Below are 18,291 nucleotides of genomic sequence, written 5' to 3' on the forward strand. Positions count from 1 at the left end.
AAAAATTTTTTTAAAAAGATAAAAATTATCCTTAGTTTCATGCCAGGGAATATGGAAAAGGGACTAGTTTACAGTTTCACTGTTTATTCATTAAACTTCTAACAAAGACATTAAGGTAATGAAAATAAATTATTAGCAAATTAATCAGTGATGAAGCTCAGAATAAAAACATGAGTAAAAAAGAATGCTCTTATGAAACCTCTTCAGCAATACTTTCCTTTACCAACTGAAATTTAATAAAGTTAAATAAAGCTGAAAGAACAATTTCATCTTAAAAATTGATAGCTGTAGCCTTAGGAGTTGAACATTTCAATATAGGGTAAGGTTTATATATTTAAAATGGAAATGTGCCAACATTTTAAATGTTCTTATTTATAGTTAGCAACATTATTTCAGAACTGGTTATCTTTCTCTTATTTTTGTTACCAAAATAACTCGGAAATGAGATCAAGAGATTACAGATAGGACTTTTGATGTTATACTGACACACTGTTTAACAAGACCACCAAAGGATATTTAATTATTTAGAGAAATATAACTTCATTTGACTTAGTTATTATTGTGCACTAAAGGCTCTGATTCTGCAATGTTAAGTTGTTACAGATCCTGTCTGCTAGTGATGCAAATAATCTCTGTATAGGAGAAAAGATAACCTCAAGGCTATGGTTTTTATTACCCGATAGAACATTAACAGCTTTCTATCTAACCTAGCCATCTTATTCTAACATTCCTTTTAAAATACCTATAAATACTCAGTTCCTCAAAATGTTCTTTGAGACAGCTTTATCATCTTACTGGTTCCTCATTAGTGAGTTAGTAAGTCTTTTATTTGTGTTGCTTCTATAGTTGTACAGGCATGTCTTAAACTTTTTGCAAATTTTATTCTGATAGTTTGGTGCATCCATTAAAACCAACTCTTCGCAGCTTTGAGCATTATGAAGCAATCACTTTAATTTTTATATTAATATTAAATGTTTTAAATCAAATATTTGTAAAAGGCTGATTTTTTTCCTGAGATCCATAAATAAAATTGGAATCAAGTGGTTAGATGTGATTCCTTTCAGTCAATCAGTTTAAGTATGGATTTTTTCTGGTACAAATAAGAATCTGCAAAAAGATTTCAACTGTATGAAGCCAAATACAATGTGAATAAAATCAATTCAGGCCTAAAAGAATCCAGGAAGGAGGCTACACCTGACCAAACCAAATTAGAAATGCTAACTTTGAGTAACCATAAATTAAGGGGAATACTCAATCCTCTAAGGCCTGAGTCTCTAGACAATAATTACTGAAAATAATCAGAATTTTATAGTAATAAAAAAGAACAACAAAAAACCCACAAAACTTCCTTGTTGCAATAGTTAAAATAAAAACTATATGACTATTTGAACATTCTCACTGTATTATAGGCACTTTCTCTGTGCCTATATATTTCAATAAATAAATGCCATTCTTAGCATTTTCCCTCCAAGTTGCTAACACCATTTTGGATAATCAAAAGGTAAATATTAACAATTATAGCCTAAGTAAAAACAATGAAATAAAATGAATAGAGAAATGGCAAGGATGTCTGGTTTCACTCACCTCCCCATGCAGTGGCTCCTCCAGCAGGTGGTGGTGGTGCTGGTGCTGCGGCTGCTGCTGCCCCTCCAGAGGAAAAGTCTGGCTGGAGGTCCAGGAGATCACTAGATGGTTTAGAAGTGCTAAAAGGAAAATAAAACATTAAAATCAGATTTTGAAATTTTATAACATAAAGGTGTTTTTGAATAAAGACATGCAGAAATCATCAACTATTTTAGGTATTTTAAATGCAATAAAAGAATAATACTTTGGAAAGTATAGAGATATAGCATATACCAAGAGTTGGCAAACTACTTTTGTCAAGGGCAAGATGGTAAGTATTTTAGACTTTGAGGGCCAGTTGGTTTCTATCATTACTTGACTCTGCTATTGTAGAATGAGATTAAGACATAGACAATACATAAACAAATCAACAGGTCTTTCTTCAAATAAAACTTGCACCCTATAGGGAAATCAAAATCATAACCTTGAGGTTATCTTTTCTCTATTTCCCAAAATCTTTTGTATAGAAAAAAAATTCATGTCTTGAGAAGAATTTATTTATAAACCAAAGGACACTAAAGAGAATTATTAACCACTAATTTATCTTTTTCCTACATTAGACTATAATATATCAATGTTTTGTTGAGGCAAAAGTGTTGTCTAATCATCAAAAGATGAACATCAGGCCCTATAAGGTGCCTTTGTACTAATTATAAAAACATACTCCCTGGGGCAAGGGGAGGGAAAGCATTAGGACAAATGTCAAGAGGACTCACCTAAAACAACTACTGCATTTTTTATTTTTACTCAGTTGAGGCTGTGCTTTTCAAAGCTTCTCTGTCTGTGTAGAAGCTCCAAGGAGCAGCCTTACTATTCAAAGTATAGACCTCAAAGTAGCAAAGTATAACTGGGACGTTGTTATAAATGCAAAATCTCAGGCATACCCTGTATCTACTACTTCAGAATCTTCATTTTAATCAGATGCCAAAGCAATTCACATGTACATTCAGATTTGAGGAGAACTGGCTTAAAGGTTACCAGGCCAGGTGTGAAGCCATCAGGGTCCCAGGTTCACCTGCCTTCATAAACAGCAGTTTCATCTTTATGTTTTTTTACATATTAGATTTCCAAGTAATATGCTTTTGAAGAAAGGATTCTTCTGCTTTTAAAAAGTAGTTTCAAAACCACTGAAAGCATTGTTTAGTTTTGATGTCCATTTCATAAATACAACTGGACTAAATAACAGGAAAGGAATACATATTTATTATTAATATATTAAAGCTTTTATAAGAAGCAATTTATATTAGAACAGTAACAGAAAGGACTTGTTTATACCAAGCTTGCTATTATAAAATGCAGAACTAAGCAAGTAGAGAGTAAAGCATGGGTTTACATGGGTACAATACTTGGATTTCTTGCTCAAAGTTCAAGTCTCCAAACATAGGGCATTCATAATCAGAGTCAAAGATACTACAAAGTGATACTAGAATCCTCTTAAGGCAAATGAACTAAGGAATTGACCTAAATTTATTATTTGAGGATACCCCTATGAGCTGGGGATTGATTTTAGGTGGCCTGAGATTTCAAAGAACGCACAGTCATCCCCCGATTTCTCACTACTGTTCTGATCTCCAGGTGCTATAAAAACTGATTAGGAATACCCCGAAGGCCTCCTCCTACCACCAGAGTGTGAGCTCCTCATATGCACTAGATAACTGGTCTAACAATTCCAAGTTTAGCGTGTGTGTGTGTGTGTGTGTGTGTGTGTTTAAAGCATTTTAAAATACCTTTTGAATTTCCCACAAGAAGAAACTAATTTTAGAAAACACTTTCCACATCAGTCAATTTCAGAAAAAAATTGTGTGTATCATTCTTCCATTTCCTTTCCCAGTTTGTGACACCAAGGTGATTTCTATAGCTTAGGTCTTTCTAATGATTTAAGAGGCACAGGAGTAAAACAATGTACTTTGTGTAGTAAAAACCCCAACGTATCACATTATTAGGATTAGATTTCCTTTGGTGAAATCATTTGGGTACAGCACATAAAAATAAAACCAAATTCTAATAAAATACTAATAAACATAACTGCATATTTATTAACCAACCTGACTGGGACAGCCGCAGATGCAGTTGCAAATAAATCAACCGGTGGGGATGTGTCAATAGTTTTAGCTGGTGTAGAATTGGGAGACGTAACAGTTGTGGCTGGAGAAGACTGAAAGTGAAGATGTACAACACAACGCACTTGAGTCAAATATGAATCTACAGGACACCGAGCAACAGGACTTTTTTTTGAATACCCATGACATGCCCAGAAATTTTTTTTGTAATTCTTTGTGGAGGAAAAAAAAAAGCTCAATAAAATTTGAAATCAATAATTGTAATAAATAATCAATATTGGCTAAAACATGTTACAAATTTTAAATGTAAGATATAAAATGATAAAATATTTGGCTTAACATTGCAATGACTTCCATTCATTAATTAAAATAAAAGCTAAATATATTTCTTGAACATAAAATTATTAGGAAAGATCTTACTAGCTGCAAAAAATTTCAAATATTATCAATTGTAATAATTGCTAAAAAAAAAAAAAAACCAATGTCATTATGTTTTGTCATCCTAAAAAGATTTCATGTGAGGTCCTGTCAGATGACTTTCAAATCCAGAAATCTAACTTGCAAAATAGTTCACAGTTGGAAGAGAACGATTCCCAAGCAAGATTCAAGTCACTGATGTTTTGAAGATATCGTGACTATAGCCCATCACTAATATGACATAGACAAAACTAAAAAAGTAAAAATAAAATCTAGTATTTATTTTTCTGGACTAGTATTTTTAAGAAGAGGTATTAATAGTCAAATAATATATTAAAAGATTTTTATTTAGTTACTATAACTAAACAATTTCATCTGGTATATTTAATTCTTCATGCATTCACAAGAGAAAGATTAATAGAACATTCCAAAACAATCTACTGATAATTAGTTCTGTAAGTGGAGATGAGATTAACAGCAGGTAAAATTCATGAAGACCAAGACCAAGCCAGGGCTATCAGATACTCCCCTAGCTGGACATCTGACTTCAAACACACCAAACTTAAAGGAAGTTTTAAAAAGAATAATTTGAAAAAAAACTTGAGGAGATAAGAAATTTACAGAAATTTACAGACTTAAATAATATGTTTGTCCAAGAATATAACTAATCCAAAAGTCAAAATTCAATAGATATGCAAGTGTCAAGCATTCAGCACTTCAAGAAAGATGGACACAAGAGCAGTGTGGATGTTGTTGATCAGAAAATATCAACTCAGACCTCTCTCTTCAACAAAAATCCAAAGCTTCCAAATGGAATACAAAACATGATCAATGGAAGAGAAAGGACTAGTTAAAGCTAATTGTATGTCATCCATTGGGAACAATGAGAAATCCTCTAAGAAAAGGTTTTTAAAAGTCAATACATGTAAATAAGTTTAGAAAAATGATATTGATGAAACATTGAGAACTTAATGACAGCAATAAATATTATCAACATAAATGCAAAAAATGAAACTCTACAGAAGCCCATTAAAAATGCCTTGGAACAACAAGCTCTGAGGAGATGTAAGAGCGAGGAAAACAGAACCCAAATAATCTGTTATTACAAAAGAAAAAGTCAGTAAAAATCAATTTGGCCAAAATGTAGAAACAGACCAACCCAAAGGACGCCACAATTTTATGACACTCTACTCAGCAGTTATGTATTGGAGTTTTTCACATAGACATAATGGTTTTAAACCTGGCCTTATATCAGAATAAATGGAGCTTTTCACTTGTTTGTTTTATTTGACTGATTTTTCAAGGTCCCTGAGGGGATCTTAGGCAGTCAGCCAACCCATCACTGGCATAGTACATGGTGTCTGGAGATCACCAGTGCAGCTATAATGATATCCTTGAATATCTGTAATGACAGCAATTATATAAAAGAAATTTGTCATAGAGGAAAAAACACATCTATTACATTTTTGTCTGAAGAATACAATGGTAAATGTGAACTACAGACCTATAGAAGTAAATACTCTTGTCACTAATAACCCTAATCCTGTCCTTCCACATGGTAAAAAAGAGATGAGGAGGTAAATGAGTTATTAAAGTTATTATAGTAGACTGTCTAAAAGGCATATTTGTGGAAAGACACCCAATTACAATGGATTTCTCTACCATTGAAACATGCTTACCCATCTCATAGGACTCTGATTTAGAATATGTAAAAATGTTTTACAACTATTAAAACTTTCTACTGATAACATTTGTTTTCTGCTGTAATATAAATACATGAAAATCTCTCCAACTTTAAAAATATTTAGTCCAAAACAAAGGACTAAATTGCATATACTATACTACATTGGACTTAGAGACAAATATAAAAGAGGATAAATAAAAACGCAACTTGCCTTTCCTCAAACAATTTAAATTAGAATTACCATATGACCTAGCAATCCCACTTCTGGGTATATACCCCCAAAGAATCAAAACCAGGGACTTAAATAGATATTTGTACACCCACATTCACAGAAGCATTATTCATAAACCCAAATGATATAAGCAACCAAATATCTACTGACAGATGAATGCATGAATAAAGTGTAGTATATACATATAATGGAATATAATTCAGCCTTCAAAAGGGAGGAAACTCAGGCACATGGTACAACATGGCTGAACCTTGAAGACATGCTAAGTGAAATAAACCAGCCACCAAAGGACAGATACTATATGAGCTCACATATATGAGGTTCCTAGAGTAATCAAATTCATAGAGCCAGAGAGTAGAATGGTGGTTACCAGGCGCTCGGGGAGAGAGGGAGGTGAGGAGTTATTGTTTAATGGTATAGTTACAGTTTTGAAAGATAAAAACAAGTTCCGGAAATGGTTAGTGGGGATGGTTGTACAACAGTGTAAAGGTACATAATGACACTGAACTGTACACTTTATGATGGTAAAATGGTAAAAAGCGAAAAACAAATAACCCCCTAAACAGAAAAACAAACTTACCTTACTTAATGGAGAGGGAGCACCAGATCTAAAAGGCAACATAAAAAAAAATTAAAACTGAATATATATATGTGAATATATTTGTAGAAGCTTTTAAGTTGGATTTCACTTGGTCAAGCATTCACTTGTTTTATATACAGACTTTTAAAATAATGAACAAACTATTTTTTAAAAACTTTTAATCTTTTACTTAATAATGACATCCCCTTCCACTGTTTTCCATCTACTTAATTTCCAGTACTAGAAATACTTAAATTCAACATTATTTTCTATATCTCTAGCAACTCAAATTCTTTGAGTCAAACATTATTGCCTATGTCCATAGAAAACAAACTGTCCAAATGGGAATTTAAAACTATTTTCAGAAGGCTTGGAAAAAACCTTGCTTTGCAGAATTATAAAAAACCCCAACACCCAGTGGTTTAGATCACTAAAGTTAAAGTACACTGTGAAGATCCCTATGGGCCCTGTGCCTGAAATATGTGTCGGCTTCCATATTCATACCCTTGAAGTCTGTTTTTTTTTTTTTTTTCTTATGGCTGTAATAAAAACTCTAGCAAGAATATTCTAGGAAAAATATTCCCATCATCCTGTTATAACTGGTGGGAGCAAGGAAACAAACAGCAACTTTGATGCTTTTTTCTAAGAAAATGAAAGAAAATTAGGAAAGGGTGAATTTTAAGTTATATTACTGGTAGCATTGACTATTGCAGATCATTTCTAGCAAAGTGCTTTGGAAATAACTGCCAGAACAGTTCACATTTTACTAACTTCAGTTGGTGAAAAATGAATAACAAAACAAGATGAAGACTAAATACATTTCAATAAGCAGCCTATATTCACCGCCTTAGTGAATGGCAGGGATGACTTTTTACTCGTCTACAGAGAAAATATCACATACGTAGCAGCAGCAAAAGAAAATTACAGCAGAAATTTAGTAAGTAGAATTTTGTACAATATTATGAATTTTTGTCTTATTGGATATAGCAAATTTAACAGTATTATACGCCAAGTTAATATATATATTTTTTTGAGACGGAGTTTCACTCTGTCACCCAGGCTGGAGTGCAGTGGTGCGATCTCGGCTCACTGCAAGCTCCACCTCCCAGGTTCACACCATTCTCCTGCCTCAGCCTCCTGACTAGCTGGGACTACAGGCGCCCGCCACCACACCCAGCTTTTTTTTTTTTTTTTTTTTTTTTTTTTTTTAGTAGAGATGGGCTTTCATAGTGTTAGCCAGGATTGTCGATCTCCTGGCCGCGTGGCCCGCCTGCCTCGGCCTCCCAAAGTGCTGGGATTACAGGCGTGAGCAACCGCGCCCAGCCCAAGTTAATATCTTTTAAGTTCAACTTCATTTGCAAATACATGCCTGCCATTTTTTGTTTGAATTTAATTTCTACCTAAAATGAATATAAACAACAGGTAACAAGGGCACAGAGAATTCCGCTATATAACAAGCATAAGGGTAACAACTTGGTTACATGTAGTTTGGCTAAAAGTTATCTTAAGAGTAATACAGTCTATGAGGGAAAGGATATACCTTTATCTATACTGTTCATGTCAAAGGGTCTACTGAAATATCTACGGTAAATTACTTAAGGACCTAAAAATCTAGTACAGCATAAGGTGGAAAATGTCCTAGTGAGTTTTGGCTAATAATTTCTTCACTCCCACTATTTTTTCCCTTTACGTATGGAAAAAGAAGAGAGTTAAATCTGAATAAAAATTCAAGAAAATAATAGCCTGAATTCTGCAAAGAAAACATAGAAGCCTTTGGCATGGTCACTTTCTAACAATGAATTAATTTAAATTAATTTGTTTCTCTCTCAAGCAATTTTCATAAACCAGTTCTTAGTGATATTGATACAATTATAAATACTTATAAAGAAAAGAGAATAGACCAGGTGGGGTGGCTCACGCCTATAATCCCAGCGCTTTGGGAGGTCAAGGCGGGCACATCACTTGAGGACAGGAGTTCGACACCAGCCTGACCAATATGGCAAAACCCTGTCTCTACTAAAAATACACACACACACACACAAACAAAAATTAGCTGGCTGTGGTGGCACCCGCCTGTAATCCCAGCTACTCAAGAGGCTGAGGCGGAGAATCGCTTGACTCTCGTGGGTGGAGGTTGCAGTGAGCTAAGATCGCACCCTGCACTCCCTCCAGTCTAGCAGAGAGAGCGAGACTTCATCTCAAAAAAAAATAAAAAATTTAAAAAAAATCAAGGGCTTTAGAAATACATCTCCAAACTAATACCTAAAATATTATAACTTCTTCTATAACATCTTCTACCCCATAGCAAGAATGAAGATATAATAAAAATGATAGAATTGTTCTACCTGCTATAAAAATATCGTACTTAAGTATGAAAAATCATAATTGGTAAAAGAATCATTTTGCCAAGCTTCCACATAAACAATATTACTAAATGATACTTAGTTATCCCATGAATTATGCAAACAAACAAAAATCTACTGTCCGTGTTGAGATATCATCCCACTTGCCACATTATATCTTAGTTGCCTGTTTCTCTATCTTCTTCACTAGATACTACGTTTTTTGAAAGGAAGGAACTCATCCCATTGTTTTATATCCCTAGCAGTTTACATATCACCTGACATTTTCTGTATTATTTGAATTTTTAAATTAGAATACATTCATGTATTCATTCTATAATCAATAAATTAACCAGAAGTCTTTAAAAAGTTATTTTCTGTGAAACAAAACTGTCAGGATGTGTGACCTCTGTTTTCATAAACCAGAGTTGGCTTCTGCCATGATTTAATCAAAAGGGTGAGAACCAGAGGTGCTCCAATAGCTTTCAAAAGCACCATTAATCACTGATTAAAATCTGAAGGTTCCCAGGCTCAGAGAGGTTAATAACTTTCCCATGTCTCATCATGCTTCAGCGGTGGATTCCAGACTTTAGTCCAAGTCTATCTGCTCCTCAGAGCCTATGCTCATTCCACATTCCAACCCCCAAAGCACAGACAAGCTTGGCACATTTGCTTCTCTCTTACACAACATATAAATTGCTCTTCTTATGTGTTTCTCGCTTGATTTTCCACCCTAATGTTAGTCATTGCCCTTTGGGAAAGAAGATGCTACATCATTTATATATAGATAATATTTATTAAAAAGACCAATACTTATATTAATAATTTCACCTAGAAAAATCTAGTAGGTCATGAACCATGTTGGAAAAACAAGGCATTAAGATAATTTTAGAAGAAAATGAATGACCCATATAAGTAATCTCTAAATTCTGTAAAATTACTACAAACTCATGGGTTTCACTATGAACACAGCAAATGTCCATATTTCCTTCCAAGATGTTAATAGGAAGCTGTGAAATAGAATATTTTGTTAAGTTTTATTTGAGTCATAACAATAATCCCTATGTAGTTTTGAGTATAAATGCTAGCCAAAAAAAAAAAAAAAAAACCAACCAGATGTGAAACATCTATCTACATCCTTCAAATAACTTGAATTACAAAAGACTTATCTTAAATTTCCTGTAACTTCAACACTTAGTAAACCCACATAAATAATAAAATAAATTTTTCTCTTTTGTCCTGTGGAATTATAGACACAGACAATATATGAAAGTATATCACAGAGTATTGCACACAATTACAAAAATAAATAGCAGTGGACACAAGGCACTAAATATAAAGGGCATACATATTCTTCATAACAGACATTCACAAATGCTTCAATTTATGTATATACTTGGCTTAGAGTTTAGAATAGTTTTACACTGTGACCAGAAGACAAATAAAACAATTTTAAGTAATTAATTTTCTTTATAAATTTCTCTTTTGGCATTTATGCTATAAGCCATGGGGAAATATTTTGTTTACTAAACAAATAAAAAAACTTTCATTTCTAAAATCTAAGAGGAATACATAAATATATATACATATATACATCTAAGAGAAACTGTTAGTCTAGATCCAAGGAGACCAAAAGAAAGTAAAACCATTTATGCTAGTCAACTTGGGAGACAAAAATAAAGCATAATGAAAAAACACAGATGTGTAAAAGGGACAGAAATCAGTTTTATATGTTCTAAATACCAAATGTGGAATTTTTAGAGGTTTTTTTGCATTTTTAGTAATTATCAAATGCAAAAAAACTCACTCCATACAGTACTCACCCTTCACTTAAGTTCCAAGGTAAGCACAAACATACAAAGAAGAGAATAGTTAACTATTATAGTTCATTCATTTTTAATAATAGGGAATAAGCAAAAGACAAGTTCAAATGTGGTTTTAGCCAATTCAGAAGAGAAATATGACAAGCATAAAATGATTTTAAAGGAAAAAGAAAAATTATTGTAAGAAAAAAGTAATTCAAAATGGAGGATTATTGAATTTTAAATTTCACTTTTCTAGAAATGTAACTAAATGTCCATGAGCTATTTTTTTTTTTTTCCAAAAATAGCTTGTGGTGACCACAAGGGGGCAAATTTAGATTTGAAGTCAGGGCTAATGAGACCCATTCTAGCTAACCAAGGAGGCTTCTCTGTGACTGCAGCACTGATAGATTTAATAAAAAAACAAGGGAAGGGTGTGGCCCTATGTGGGGTATGGGGAACCCTGAGTGAGAATACAGTGCAGAGAAGCTGACTCATAGTGTGCATCCAGCACTGCACAAGAGAGATTTTAACTTTAGGGGATGGGCATATTTCCTTAGCTAAAGAGGTCCTTCTGTCACAGGAGCAGAAAAATTTCTTGGCTTCCTGTCTGCATTTTCTTAAATCCTAGGCAACTCATTTTGGCTTCCCAGATACCCTAATAGAGGGTGGACCCAGAAATAACCGGACTAGGGCATCTCTTATTGTGAGCTAATGTACTCTCATGTCAAGTCTGATTATCCCTGGCCACACCGAGATTGGAGGCAGAGCCTGGACTGTGGAAACAACCTTGAAAGAGCGCCTAAGAGCTCCTGCTATCCATCACTCCAAATAGCTCTGCCATAATTGTCTGGAAGACTCACGCTGTTGCTTATCATTGCAAATTTAAAACATGCAATAATTTCTGTACTAACTTGAAAAAATATTATAGAAATAACACAGCTAATGAAATAACCAGAATAAACAAGTAACATCAAGACACAAGCCTAGATTCTGGGAGAATGTCCAGAGGGAAGAAAGTCAGAAAATAGTTGCATTTTGATAGCTCTGTTGTAGGTAAAATCTGTGATCAGCCTACAGTCCTGAAATGATCATTACACTGGTTGTCTCTACTAACTCCTGCTGTCAAACTAAATGGAATAAACAGAAAGTTGGTATTATCAACAAAGACAGATTCCAAGTTCTCTCTGTAGAGGACCTACATTAGGTGTTTAAATGGACATAATGAAGTGTAAAATAGTCCCTAACCTTTAGATTCAGAAAATCTACTTAAATCATACATCTAAAAAAAGAAATAGCCACAATACCGAGCAGTTCAGGATAAAGAAAGGCTTCATGAGAAGGTAGGACTGGAGATGGCCCTCCCAGGATGCATAAGATTTACAAAGCAGGACAAGGGGTGGGGGTGAGCATCCTAAGACTCACAGAATTACAGTCTGAATAGGCACAAAGATTGGAAAGCACCACGCCTTGTGAATAGAAAAGTTTCAGACCGGCTGGAGAGATTGGCGGGGGGGAGGGGAGGGAAGGAACCTGGACATTTTGTGCATGCAATGAGGAAAAATAGCCAAAAATATAGGTACCCAAACACAAAGGTATGAAAATCTAGTAAAATTGTACTTATCACTACTTGATTGCTATTCCCTATATAAAAGGATCTATGAATAAAATGTCAGTAGCATGCCATATCTAATGGTTCAAATAGGGAGAGACTGGAGTCCAAAAACTATACTTGAGGGTTTTTCTTTTTTCACAGTGGTGTTGATAACAATAATAGAGTAATCAAGGCTGCTTGTGAAATTGTGCTTGTTTTCACTCATGTCCAATGATAACAGCTTTGATTTTTAAACATGAGTAACTATTTTTCCATATACTGTGAATTCCTTCCAAGGGCAAATGTTCAAATCATTAGGTTCAGTTAATGTAGGCACAATCTACTAATTTGCTGCATTAGCCTGCAGAGAGATTGTCTATACTCACTGTCATAATAGGAAGGGTAGGGGTTCTGAGGAAGCCCAGAAAATTACAACAAAGCAAGCCCTAAAACTGAGCAATATAAGTTGTACCATGATAAATCTCATTCTTAGAAGAACGACTCTAGTATTTTTCATCTTATTTAGAATATACAGCTAATGCGTACTTGTTTCCAGGTTTCTTTCCTTCTAATGTATTTAGATGCTGTTCAAGCGTCTCCATAAGACTGCTGGGAGCCTACAATAAGAAAGTAAAAATAAATGTCTGCATTGTTTACTTTCAACGTAAACACACTGTAACGTCACTGTAACTTTGTATGGTGGAAGTCTGCGGATGGACCCCGATATACATGTGAGATAATTTAATTCCAGGTTCTTTCAGTATTTAGATATTTAAATTCCACAGACTTTCAGGCAGGCCCATCTTAAATAGACTTAACTGCATGACAAATAGCATTACAGTGTGGTTTCAGTGTAGAGATTACATTGGATAGACTTTTACTAATATATTACTTATTATATGCAGTAAACTCAAATCAAGTTTACCACCACCTTCTCATAAGACCATAGTAAAAATGAATAAGTGTTTGTATTCAAGTCAAAAATATAAGTGCCCAAATACAAATTTATAGAAATTTGAAAATACAGTAAAATTTCACTTATCTACATTTGTCTGAAATATTAGGAAAATCCATTTCAATATATTTTTAAAAGGTGGTGAGTGAGAGTTGTGGGGAAAAGAATATAATTCTAATAATCAATAACAATTAAGATTTTATTATTGACCTATTTATATATAATATAAAAATATATTTATATGTATAATAAAGTAACTTTTAGCAAATATAATATTAGAGCACTATGTATTGACACATTTAATAAATTTCAACTCTTACTAAGAATTACTTGAATGTTTCCATTTATAAATAAAATTTTAGGCAATATAAAGTGATGACATTTTAGTGTACCCTTAAGGAGAAATAATAGGTTCATGCAAATGTTTCATCCAATCTATTCATTAAGCATTAGAGACTTAACTTCATCTTTCTCAAATAGTTGTAACACAAATTAGACCTTAACAGCAGCATAGGCATTCAAAGAATAGCATTTCTTAAATGAAATAGATAACTACCCTTGTAGATATATTTAATTCTGACAATTCTTCTTTAAATTAATGTGAAATTAATTTTGAAGGACATTGAAGTAACTATGCTGACAAAGGAACTCACAGAATTCACAGACATTCATATAACTGTATCTTTTACACTGTACATTTAATGACAGATTAAAATTCTTATTAAAAATCTTTAATTTTGAAAATTCAGGACATTTATTTAATATTCATTTTTCATTTCACTAATAGACTCTTAAACTGTCTTAACATTCATGTGATTATTATATTTGTAATTATGTGATTACAAATGTAAATTACCGAGTGAACTAAAACATGTAAATTTAGATATATAAAAATTACTAAGTGAACCAAAATATTAATTTGATCAAAATGATGAAGGTAAGATAGAAAGTAATAGCCCTGTCAGCATTATTTTAAAAGCTTTTAACTATAGAGTTTAAAAAATAAGATTATCAGGAGATATAATAAGTTTAGAAAATAATAAAAATTAGGATTTTAAAATACAACTCAGATGAAAATGGACTTAATAAATTCTAGTAAACCACAACTAAGACTGTATTTCTAAGTTTAAAAAATGAATTTTAAAAGAGATATAGAATATTTTGTTCTAGATACCAGATTATAAACTATAAAGAAATGCTAATTGAATAAAGAATGTATACATAGTAACCTTAAGAAGAAAAAATATAAATGGCTTCAAAATTTTTAGATGAATTTACATCTGATAACTTCAAAATTGTCATATTAATTGCCAGTGATGATGATAATGATGATGATGATGATGGAATTTAGGAGGTCTGGGCATATAAACTTTTCATATTTCTATTTTTTCAACGGTATTGCAGTAAGGAAAAAAAAATAAGCCATAGAACTTCTTTCCAGTTACAAGACTTAAGATACTCTGAATGTTAAATGTAATGTAAAGAAAGTGTGATGTTTTTTGGCTAAGCCTAAGTTTAAAACATGGTCTAAGAAAAATGCGATGTATAGTCACAAAATAGCTACAAATATAGGATAACCAAAAATAGGTAATATTTTCTCCTATTAAGTTTCTTAGTTACCTAAAACAAAACAAAACAAAAAACCCAGGAAGAGAGTTCACCATTTTATTCATTTTGTAAAGTCTCTTACTAAGTGAGAAAATTGAAAAAATAAGTAGAAGTCACAAAAAATCACAATAGCTGAAAGAGAAATTTGATCAAGGAATACAAGACTATCAAACTGACTTCTGTCTTAAAGGGAAATTAAGTTTGGAGCATTCCATCCCAGAAGTTTGAAAGTGCTTCATAATTTATATTTCTTATAAGGACATGTAAAATCAAAGAGAAATAAATTCCTCAAATGTCTTTGGAGGAAAAACAGTACTTTGATAGTAATATCCAGGAGTGCAGGAATGTCTACCTTTTCTCTACTGCATCTATGGTAGCGAGGACATCCTGGCATGCAGTAGACAATAAATGAAAACCACCTCTTAAATTTCCAAGGAGCAAAAACTTTGAGAATGCCTCTGCTGTTGTGAAAGGAATGTAATATAACAAAATATAATGAGCAGGCTCTTTAGTTGCTTGTTTTTAAAAATGCCAAAGTCAATAGACCAAGCAGATGGGAACACCAATCCAAAGAACAAGAGTCAGCCTGTGAAAGCTAATAGATAACAGCAACATATCATGGTTACTGATTCATCAGTTGTATGGTCTTTAAAGGGAGACCTTTCTTTACCAGTAGTTTTCATATCAACCAGAATTCCTGACATCAAAACCTAAGATTTTTTTCATAAATGAAGACATTTTACATTTGGAATGTACACATGCCACAAACAGGAAATAATATTAGAAGATTCTTTTCTTGGAACAAATTCATAGCTGATTGTGAGCCCAGGCTCCAAAAGAAAGCATCCATCTACAATTTAGATGCTATAGCTTATAAAGCATCATTAAAACCAAATTTTAAAAAAGCAATCACAAGATCATTCAAATTTTTATCATTATATCTAAGAAACCATTTGAAAGTGCTGAGGAGAAATATTTCAGTTCTGATATATTCAGTTCTTACCCAAAACAGTTATTTTTGAATGTCTTTAAAAATTTCATTGATATTCGTGAAAAATTTAAATGTAATAATTATGATATTATGTGTATAAGTTAAAAAGGGTTACAGATGATTGTATTCATGTTTAATGTGCAGTCTCTAACCTAAAAGATGTCCATTAAATTCATAAAGATATCCATGAAATTCCTCCATTCCATTTTGCTGCAAGAGGAATTCTAATCCTTTTTTAAGTTATGAGCATTCTATTTCTACTCCCAGTAGGAAGCCCTTCTGATCTCCATCTCTTCTTTAGCACTCTCTTCTGGCAGGTATTTTTGTTCATTACATGGATAGAATGAATGGCTATGGTGGCCGCAGACAAGCCTGGTAGAAAGCAGAATCTAATCTTAGAAGAGTAGAACTGAATCCATATAACCTGGTACTTTGGGCCCATCTGCAGATTAATCCTGGTTTTAAGGATGAAACAACTGTCTAGAGAACTAACCCCAAAACAATTCACATGCTGGCTCAGACCTGATCACAACCGAAAGAGGTCTAACTCCTCAGTTCAATTAGAGACTTCCATTAGACCCGCTGACGGGCTCTATGCAGGAATGAAGAAGGGGGTTTAGCTCTATGTCACTCACAACCCCAAAAGAAACCACAGTATTAAGGAATTTCAGAAGCATATCATATTCTTGTATTGAACTAGAGGAATTCTTCTATGAACAGGTAATTTAAAAATAAATATTTTTCCCCATTTAAAACATCTTTTAGGTTCAGGGATACTTGTGCAGGTTTGTCATATAGGTAAATTGCATGTCACAGGGGTTTGGTGTACAGATTATTTCATCACCCAGGTAATAAGCATAGTACCTGATAGATAGTTTTTCAATCCTTACCCTCCTACCACCTTCTACCCTCCAGTAGACCTTGGTGTCTGTTGTTCACTTCTTTGTGACATATATACTCAGTGTCTAGCTCCCACTTATAAGTGAGAACATGCAGTATTTGGTTTTCTGTTTCTGCCTTAGTTTATTTGGGATATTGGCCTCAAGCTCCATCCATGTCGTTGCAAAGTACATGATCTTTTCTTTTTAATAGTTGTGTAGTATTCCATGGTGTATATATATGTATCACATAAAAATAAATGTTAATATTGAAATGTATGTGGTGCTTAAGGTCATAACAAAAGCAGATAATAGAGTGCTAACAGATTCTGATGAATTTCTACCATAGAATAACTTTCTAACAGACCCAGGGCAAGATTTTATTTTCTTTGAGGGAGGAGTCTCTGTTCCCTAAATTATGAAAACACACATGTTAAATCATTCAGTAAAATATAATGTTTCTGGGCTTCTTGAAGGGGAGATTGTAAAAATTATAATGACCATAATAGTATCATTAACAATTTAATCCAAGTATATGATTTCAATGATGTACTTTCAATGATATGTTCTCATTGTTTAACGTTAAAAGCGAAAAGGGATTTAGGTAGTCATTTGAATATTTCCTTGTTTCCCTTCAGACTCCGCCCAAACTAAGTACGACAGATGAGAACCTATATTGTTAACTGAGAGCCTAGTTTCTCTTTTATTCTACAGTAAGGGTGTCCATAGAGTTGAAATAAAGATGATTTGCCACTTCTAGAAGCTATTCATTAGCTTATAAATGTCAGAGCTAAATATTTTAATGTCTTAAAAGTTAACATGTATTACTTATGTGTATTATTTTTTAAAATGTACTATAAATTTTACTAAAAATGAGTTTAAATGAAAACACACTTATTTTCTTTGCTTTTTAGTGTTACAAAGATAAATCTGTGTCTAATAAAGAGATTTTTAGTGATACTTAATGCACACTTAATATTTTGGCCATATCCAAAATGATACAAATCTCACTCTGGTATGTGCCTCATCAAAAAACACTATTTTCTCATAGTAGCAGAACTATTTTATACCAATATTCTGTCTATGAGAAAGAACTATCTCTCAACTTTTAACTAAAAATTACAATGCCATCATGTTCTGAATTGCTCTGTGAATTTTATTCATAAAGAATTCTTGATATTTAATTGGTATTTTAATAATACAAATACAGAAGATCATTTCTTTGAGTTTCCCTAATTTTTAATAAAAATTTAAGGATTAATATTATTTTAAAGATGGAAACATTTCAAGGCAAAATAAGGATAGCAAATTACTAAATGCACTTTGATATTATTAAAAGTGGGTATCTTTCACTATGACAATTTCTTTCTATTATAATGACTATATTTACAAGGACAGAAAGTTCATATATTTTTTTTTTAAATGCAAATTTTTTTTTAATTTTTTTATTATACTTTAAGTTCTAGGGTACATGTGCATAACGTGCAGGTTTGTTACATATGTATACTTGTGCAATGTTGGTGTG

The 18,291-nt window shown here is 32.8% G+C and overlaps 1 protein-coding gene across 6 annotated transcripts in view; it reads right to left on the reverse strand.

Annotated features, from left to right (window-relative positions):
• The window catches only part of SNAP91 (synaptosomal-associated protein, 91kDa), a 168,701-nt gene that overhangs the window by 49,456 nt on the left and 100,954 nt on the right, over positions 1–18,291 (reverse strand). For 4 of the 6 annotated variants that reach the window (XM_011953480.1, XM_011953478.1, XM_011953479.1 and 1 more), the window contains 5 exons: positions 12,881–12,951; positions 10,762–10,767; positions 6,597–6,624; positions 3,669–3,778; positions 1,585–1,703 (listed from right to left, as the gene is read on the reverse strand). In XM_011953480.1, coding sequence (XP_011808870.1) covers positions 1,585–1,703; positions 3,669–3,778; positions 6,597–6,624; positions 10,762–10,767; positions 12,881–12,951 — 334 coding nt within the window. The remainder of the gene's footprint in view (positions 1–1,584; positions 1,704–3,668; positions 3,779–6,596; positions 6,625–10,761; positions 10,768–12,880; positions 12,952–18,291) is intronic. The other 2 variants (XM_011953483.1, XM_011953481.1) reach the window with 1 other exon arrangement.

Source organism: Colobus angolensis, unplaced genomic scaffold, assembly GCF_000951035.1.
Source record: "Colobus angolensis palliatus isolate OR3802 unplaced genomic scaffold, Cang.pa_1.0 Scaffold362, whole genome shotgun sequence".
NCBI lineage: Eukaryota > Metazoa > Chordata > Mammalia > Primates > Cercopithecidae > Colobus > Colobus angolensis.